The sequence below is a fragment of the Clinocottus analis genome, unplaced genomic scaffold (assembly GCF_023055335.1).
Source record: "Clinocottus analis isolate CAN_PGR_092001 unplaced genomic scaffold, fCliAna1.0.p SCAF_27, whole genome shotgun sequence".
NCBI lineage: Eukaryota > Metazoa > Chordata > Actinopteri > Perciformes > Cottidae > Clinocottus > Clinocottus analis.
In genome coordinates, this window is record NW_027176009.1 from 3,850,187 (window position 1) to 3,858,570 (window position 8,384).

Sequence of the window (8,384 nt, forward strand, 5' to 3'; positions counted from 1 at the left end):
TATTAGTCGTATCGTATTGTATTTTGGTTTTGTTTGTTTGATTACTTAAAGTAGTCATGAATGAATGTTTGTTAGTTTCAGTTGTTAAACTCTTAGATACACTTAGGCCACTTAGTTATTTATTTCTGCAGTAAGATTTATATAAATAACTAAACACATCCTAATAAAAAAAATAGATAACTAAAATGAAATATAATTAACTGAAAACAACATAAAAATGAACGAGAAAAAAATGTAAACTAACAACCTTGATTTCAATAAAGTGTATTTAGTAGAATTTGAACTTCTCACTCTTTTCTTTTCTTTTTTCTTTCCCTACAAATACTTGTCACTTTTGGTTTGTACAAAGAAGTACACCATGGTGAGACGGTCCCAAAGTTGGCAATGTTTGTCACAAAAGTGTTCAAAATGTAACCGTGTTTGAAGCTATTTGTATAGCTGCGTCTCTAATGGACAATATCTACAGTCCAGTGGATCCATTAGTGTACCAGCAGGACAGGAGGATGAAGAAAGATCAGTTCAAATGACCAGACAACATTTAACAGAAAATATGCACTGATGTATTAGCCACTTTGTGCGAATCACATTACAGACATTCATGTTACGCTGCCCGAAACAGACAACAATGCACAAACAGTGCATCATAAGAGCATCTCAAATGGAAAATACAATTTTTACATTTGGAATATTTACATGATTCAAATTCTGTCATGTACATAAAAACCTTATGCTTATAATATTTTCATTGTACATTATCTGAACGCATACTTGTACACAGAAGCAAATCAATTAGTTACGTTTTATAGCAAGAAAAAAATGGTCACAACTTGTATTGTTCTCTGAGTTGTAGTTTGACTTAATGTCCTCGAATTAATTCAGAGCTTGTCAGGAAATGAAAACTGCAAGTATGAAGTTGCCTCAGAGTTCAATTGCCAGATCATTTGAACAGCAGCTGCCGACTAGAAATGCGTCTCATCTTGGAGCCAAACTTTGCAGTGTCACAAATATAAACAGTATACATGCATTTGAATCTGTTCCAGTTAAATTCACAGTGATGGATGACTAAATGTTTCTTCTATGTTTGATGGAAGTTGAAATTTAAAGGGATCCTGTATGCCAGAATATACTGAGATGTTGCCATACAAGGAGGATCAGTAGCCAGCAAAACAATCCAACTTCACGGTCCATTTTGTATAGCTGTTCCAGAGCTCGCAATCACACAATATGGTATTCCTCTGCAGATTTGGCAGTTGTCATGGAGTTCTAGATGTTTCAATTTTTTGAGCACTTCCGATGGTTTTGTATTGTCTCAATAATGAACGTTGCAACTCAACACTAAAACAGCTATTTCTCCTCCATATTTATACAAAAGTTCTAGAAATACTCAAAATACAATCAATTTTAACCAAAAAACATAACAATTAAACTGCACTAGCATGCATCTAAAATAATCATACATTCCAAATCCATCCAAAGATAAAGTGCAAAATCCCAACCTCCAACAGTAAAAACTACTGTATAGGCATTTCAGTATTAAATGGCTTTTATGATATATTTATTAAAAACTATTTATCCGATGCGTTTCAGCTTTTTAAAATCACCAGAGGACCCTGCAGAATTCGGCACAAGCTAAATATCAAAACTCAGGAGGAAATCTGTCAAATAGCACTGGTGAAAATATGGACACATGGAGGGAAACACTCTGAGGCCTTTGGTTCTTTGCAGCACGTAATAGAGGCCAAGCAAGCTTTGTGTGTGTATGCAGGTAATTTACATAAACAACTTGACAGTTTGTCTTTTTCTTAGTTGTAGCTTGATGCAAGATAGAAAGAAAAGGAAAGGTTTTTATGAAGCAAACGTCACTGACCAGGAAGTAACAGCATTTGTTTAGACAGCTGCTCACACAAAATGCTTACTTCACAACAATCAAATCATCTAATCTTTACTTTCTCTCGGTCAAAACCACAATGAACACTGACTGGTCTTAGATTTTCACCATGAGTCCTCCTTATACACTCCTTGTCAGTGTATTTATTTATAGATTACAATCAAGACTATCAAAACTCTGGAAGCTCCGTCACTTTCTCTTCCCATCTTGTGTCCAGTCTGCCGATTAAGAGGCAAGACAGTAAACTTCAGCAAAAATACTAGAAAAAGCTCCTAAAATTTAACATTCATACATGTGCGTGGAAACACATATACATTAAACATTTTTCAGCTCCCATCAAATCCATCCCGTGTGATAAGTGACGTTCTTAATATCGCCTTCCTCTTTGTCTTCTGAGGCAAAAAGAAAATTCCTCAATTCCACACCCATGTTTCCAGTTTCCGTATTACCATAATCGTCTTCCAGTGTAGTTAACTGGGGCTGTGGGCATCTACAAGTAGAGAGACAAACATGTAGCAAACACATGCATAGCTCCTATGGTTCGTTATTTTGTAAATGAGACAACAATACCCACATCCATACTTACTGTCCCACCATTCATGACCAGAGCCATCTCAGTGGGTTGGTAGACGTGACCCCTGAAGGCGATGCCAGGCCGCATACTCCCCTGGCTGCTGTGGTATGTTCCACTTCGGAGAGCTGATAGACAAGGCGATGTAAAGGACACACAAGTTAAAGCTGTCTCGCTTACAAACATAGGGATTCCAGTTTCATGGGAACATAATAGATGACTGTGCCACTGATTGATACAAAGCATAAATGCATTAAACTTGAGGTTAAAGTATAATTATACCGGTCTTATGGTAACGCCCTTCTTACCCATAGTAAGTCCTCACAGGTAAGTTTAATTATTACGGTGGATAAGACCTCTTTTATGGCGTTCATCTTCCTGACTCCCATGTTTACTTTGTTGGGCTGAATGAGTTACACATTTATTGTGCTTATTTATTGACTTCATAGTTTGGTGACTTAATGTAATAATTCTTTCCATTGACAAAGTTACGCGCCTCACAGTTGTAGCGCTTGAGGGTGAGTATGTCCAATCCCCTCCCTTCAAACACTGTGACGGCAGGTGGAATCTGGACATTACAGTGTTCAGAAAACTAAAAACCACATTTACACAAAACCTGCACAGCTCCATTCACTTTCAACCTGAGCTCATGTCTAATCAGAGTAATTGGAAACACCTGTTTTGGTGTGCTGAGCCTTTACAGCGAGACACCCTTGTTGATTAGTTCAGAGCTCGGACAGATGTGTGTGTCACACAACTGTAATTTTTTTAATTTCTAAAATGTGGAGCATTAATTTGCGAGATTCTTAGGATTAAGTAGCATACGAGGGATGAACATTTAGCAAACAAGTGCCACACAATAAAATAGAGACAACCACTACAGTTCATTATTTAGTGAAATTTACCTGCATTTCCCAATATAGGAGTCAAACTTGACTGAGTCCGATAAATAGCCTATTCTTATCAGGGCTACTGTGCAGCAGAATAGCATTGCAGTCAGTTACACAATTAGCTTGCTAACATCAGCAAATATTGTTTGTGTTGTTATTGTTTGTGTTAAATGTAGCACAGGTGTGCTGAATTGACAATTAATTACATTTTTGTAAATTGCAGTGGGAAGATTGTTTTATTTCTTCCTCCAAATCTGAAAGGAAAATTATATGTTTTTGTAAACCCGGGTTTTGTTTTCATATAGTCATCATTCCTACCATCTCTATTAACACAATCGCTTGGCTAACTGCAGAGACGAAGACAGCGAGGAAGCGTTTACCGTCCACAAGGGAAAGCAACAGAAGACTAACCTCATCCTTTAAACCACAAAGTAAATCCTCTATTGACTTGCTTAAAATACTTGATGTGACTTTGCTATTCTGAGTCCTCGGTTTGCTATAAATTGTCCAAACAATATTATCCATCTCCTGAAGTCCGTTTCCACGCAACATCCATATGGCTCTGTTCTGCCGCTGCCTCCTCTCTCTGTTTGTTCGGGTTCATCGTGGTTTAGCTCTTCATCCGTGCCTTTGGCTTCAGATAAATATGAAGAGTAACCACAGTGAAATGACTCACACCTTTGCCTGTAAGCCTGCTGGATAAGCAGGCCTTTCCTAGGCATAATTGGATTTTGGGTTGCATACAGTAAGTAAAAGAGAGCCTCACTCCTGGCACTCATGTTAGTAAGTAATATGGGAATCTTTGTCAAATGTGTCTTGGTCTGCAGTGCAATGAATTCAATGTATTTACCGAGCATTGTTATATTCACAAGTAATCTTGGACTCTTTTGAGTGCTCAAGAAACGATGTGACTGTTGGGTAAACACACATGTCTATAACATACAGACTGAACAGATGGACAACATTAAAGTGGATTGTGCTGCAAAAGGGCTTTGAGCAGTTTTTATACATATTTAGATTTTTAATAAATTTCATAGATGTTTTTTTTCTCTAAAGGAACTGAGGACATATTCACAAAACATCCTCAGGCTAATAATAACTCCGGAGCTACTCTGAGTAGATAATGTGCCCCTTTGCGTCAGTGTTTTGGGAAATGCAACAATAATGATGTGTTAAAAGAATGCTGTGAATCCAATCAGGCAATTAAATAACACTGGAGATGATGGTTTACACAACTCGACTTGGATGCTGGGAAATGACGAACAATTGAACAATTATTCAGACACTTCCATCTGTACTAGCTGCACTTTCTGGTCTACTGTTTACTGTTTTACTGTTTTTCTGTTCACTTACTGTCTTATTTTTTGGTCTTTCTTTCATATTGATCTTTTTTATATCTAGTCCTTGCATTAAAAAGAAGTACGAAGCGCAGAATCCGGCATCAAATCCCATGTATTTGAAAATGTACATTAAAGCTGATTCTGATTCTGAAATGCAGTTTGTAGTGCTGATGAAGTTGAAACATATTGTTAGTGTTGTATGAGAGTTATTCCTGAAACCAAAAATCTATCTATCTTTTTAAATCAGATTTTTATATTGTTTTCTTTTACTAAAATGTAATTTAATCTAATTGAAATTGGATTTGTTTTTGTTTATTTAGCAATGGATCGTTGGGACATGATGTCATACCTTCTCTCAGCGTGGGAGTTCTTTCAATTTGAATTCACAGAAACCAAATTCACCATTCGGACTCAAAAGATAGCTGCTCTAAATGATTCTCTCTCTCTCCCTACAAACATGCATAGCGACACACACACACACACACACACACACACACACACACACACACACACACACACACACACACACATACACACACACACATGCATTACATAAGCCTACTTGCGCCGTGCTCCTCTATAGAAAAAGCCTGGTTTTCAGGGAAGGGTCGGTGGGAGTGTGCCGGGTGCTCATCTCCAAAATGCGGTGGAGGGGACGTGTGACTGGTGTCGAAGAAGTCTTGCGTGTTGGACGGTGCAGGGTTTCGGAGGCAAAGGTGAGCCTCTGGAATAGCGTGGAACAGCAACAGGATCCAGCCCTGAATGACCAGGGCCACCGCCAGCGCCGGCTCATCCAAGACCTTTGCATCCTTCTTTCCTCCTCCTCCTAACCTATCCCCTTTCCCCTTGCCCCTCAGCACCTGGCTGCCATAAAGATAAAACCCCAGCCAAGCCACCCACAGCAATGCTGAGGCCAGACTGGACAGGAAGAGCCAGACGGCGTTACATTTCCATCTCCGTTTTTCATTCTCTCCTTCTCTATCTTCTTCACTCCCACCTCCTCCCTCTGCCCCCATCTCTCCTCCACACAGAACCACCCCCAAAGAAAGGCCCATGGCTATGAGGAGCAGCCCCAGGGTGTAGCTGCACGTCAGGGCAAAGTCTAAAGGCGGATATTCGCACGCCGGGTGACCCTCCCTAACTACAGTCAGCAAGACCCATTCAGCGGAGATGATCCCCTGAACCAAGGCCAAGGCCAGGCCGAGCGCTGCCAAGGAGCTGCCCGAAGGGCTCGTCTCGCCTGCCACCAGCCTCCTGAGCCTGATCCCCTGCACGAGCAAGCTGGAGAAGCAGAGGGCAAAGAGGGGCCCCCAGAAGGCCCTGCGGACCACACAGAGCGCCTGGTTTTTCCCCACCAAGAAAGCCAGAGAGATGGAGAAGAGCCCGAGGAGCGTGCCCAGGAGCAGGAGAAGAGGCCCCATGCCGGAGCGCCTGGCGGGGTCCGAGATGAAGCGAAGCTTGACCAGCAGGAGCACAGCGAGGACCAGAGAAGCCAGGCCACCGCTGCAGGCCACGGCCTCCAGAACCACACCCCAGACTGACTCCAGGTCACACAGCACTCTGTACGGAGGGTCCACATCCTCGCTGCACCCCCGAGGAGGAGGAGACGGGTGGGCTGAGCCATAGCCCATCAGTGACAGGAGGCAGATGATGACAAGGCTGACGGCCATCTTAGAGACACAGAGCACAAAATAATGTAGTGATGGGAGAAAGGTACAAAGAGAGAGAGAGAGACAGAAACAGAGAGAGAAACACAGACACAGAGAGAGAGAGAGAGAGAGAGAGAGAGAGAGAGAGAGAGAGAGAGAGAGAGAGAGAGAGAGAGAGAGAGATGATACTGTGGGGAGGAGGGAGCAGGAAGGTGAATGTCGTGATACATTACTCTATTCAAAAATACAGTACCTTCATGAGTCACAACATACAGAAAAAAACAGCAGTCGATATATATTAAGATCCAATATTATCCGAGATTAATGTTTTTTTTTCTCTCTCTCACACGCACACACACACACACACACACACACACACAAACACACGCACACGCGCGCGCACACACACACACACACAAACACACGCGCACACACACACACACACACACGCACGCACGCACACGCACTCGCACACACACACACACACACACGCACGCACACGCACTCGCACACACACACGCACACAGAATAGAACTGCTTTTAGCGCTGGGCAATAGTTTCCATGGGAACGGGAAACAGCGTGGGCTGACTACATCACATACTGGGCTTTTGAGAAGTAGAGTTTCAGCACCCAAAAGCACAGAGAAATGTACGCGTATGCGCACGTGCACACACATGCACAATGTTTGTACTTATTTGTGAGGACCCTTGTCGACATCATTAATTCCCCCGGCCCCAACAAAAGCCTTATTTTAACCCTCGTCCTGATACCAAACTGTGAATGATAATAATGTCCTCACTTTGAACTAAATGTCCTCACAGTCAAGGTCTGAAACTCAACTTGGTCTCTAACAAGGATAGCAACACACGCACATACAAAACACCACAGCCTTAAAACGATTCAACTCTTTAATCAAACTCACCTCAAATAAATTCTTGACTTGAAATCTTGATTATTGACGGTGAAGGGGCATCATCATTTTTCAGTATGCACCCCTTCAACTATAGTCCAAGTATTCTTTCTTGATATAATCCCGGTTAATAAAATCCTTGAGGCAGCAAAAACAAACCGGTTTCCATTTTGTCTCTTATGTGGCTCAGAGCTCCCACTGTTTGTAAGTACAAAATAGCACACTTTGTGAGACCAATAATGTCCTGCTGCTACAGTGACACGTCCGGCTGCTCCGAGAAGAATCCACAATTATGATGCATGCCTTGATACTTCACACACCCACATACTCAAATATATCTTCCGTCTCTCTTACACTCTTCTCTCTCGCTCCCTCTGTCCTCCTCTTTCTATTCATTCTGTCTGCACGTCTGTGTTTCTCCCTGCTTCACGCTGAATCTGCGGAGGTGTCTACGGAGACGCAATCCCAGCTTTACCTCGGTTCTCCCACACATGGGAAGTATGCTTTCCTGATGCACCTGCCTAAACAGGAAGAAAATAGGAAATAAAGGACAGTACATAAACATGGTAATTCACAGTCAGTTCAGTATTAGTCACTTGTTTGCACATGTCGATGTTGTTTCCTGCCTCCAGACTCCCACGTCTTCCCCCTACCACTTATACAATTCTTCCTCACACCCAGAGCTGGAGATTCATCTTTGGTCACCAGATTGGACCGACGTAAAAGGAGTTCTCTTCAGCAGTAAGATGTCCGTTGACAGCGTGTGTTGCAGAGGAGAGGGTCAGATGGTCAATCTCAACACAGCTGTGGGCCTGTGGCCGTCCTCGCAGAGAGTTACATAATGTCCTTAAAGATGTGTTCAGCCAAGTCTTCCTTCAGAGTGGAGTAATCCCCACTCATGGAGATGGTCTCATGTGGGGTTGGGCGGTGACACGGCACGGGGTGAAACATGACAGCAACCATATACTAGCTGGCTAGTCAAGTCCATTTGGATCAGTGAGAGAGAGATTGATACTGACAGACACTCGTGAGCTCAGTGACAGATAGAGGTCAAACATAGGAGCAGTCAAAGCTGGAGGAAAGACGCGCACGCTTCCATCCCACTGTCAGTTAAGACTTTAATCTGGTCGTGTTT

At 42.2% G+C, this 8,384-nt stretch overlaps 1 protein-coding gene across 3 annotated transcripts; it reads right to left on the reverse strand.

Moving 5' to 3' along the window:
• Positions 1-299: 299 nt before the first annotated feature.
• On the reverse strand, positions 300-8,144 carry gprc5bb (G protein-coupled receptor, class C, group 5, member Bb). 3 transcript variants are annotated; one of them, XM_068592630.1, is made up of 5 exons: positions 7,925-8,144; positions 7,262-7,770; positions 5,252-6,359; positions 2,463-2,587; positions 300-2,378 (listed from the first exon to the last, which is right to left on the reverse strand). In XM_068592630.1, exons 3-5 carry the CDS (start codon positions 6,357-6,359, stop codon positions 2,334-2,336), a joined length of 1,278 nt encoding a protein of 425 aa, XP_068448731.1. In that variant the 5' UTR covers positions 7,262-7,770; positions 7,925-8,144; the 3' UTR covers positions 300-2,333. The 3 variants fall into 3 exon arrangements, with proteins under 3 accessions (XP_068448731.1, XP_068448730.1, XP_068448732.1); XM_068592629.1 differs by having other exon boundaries at positions 7,262-8,144; XM_068592631.1 differs by having other exon boundaries at positions 303-2,378; positions 2,475-2,587; positions 7,262-8,142.
• Positions 8,145-8,384: the final 240 nt, after the last annotated feature.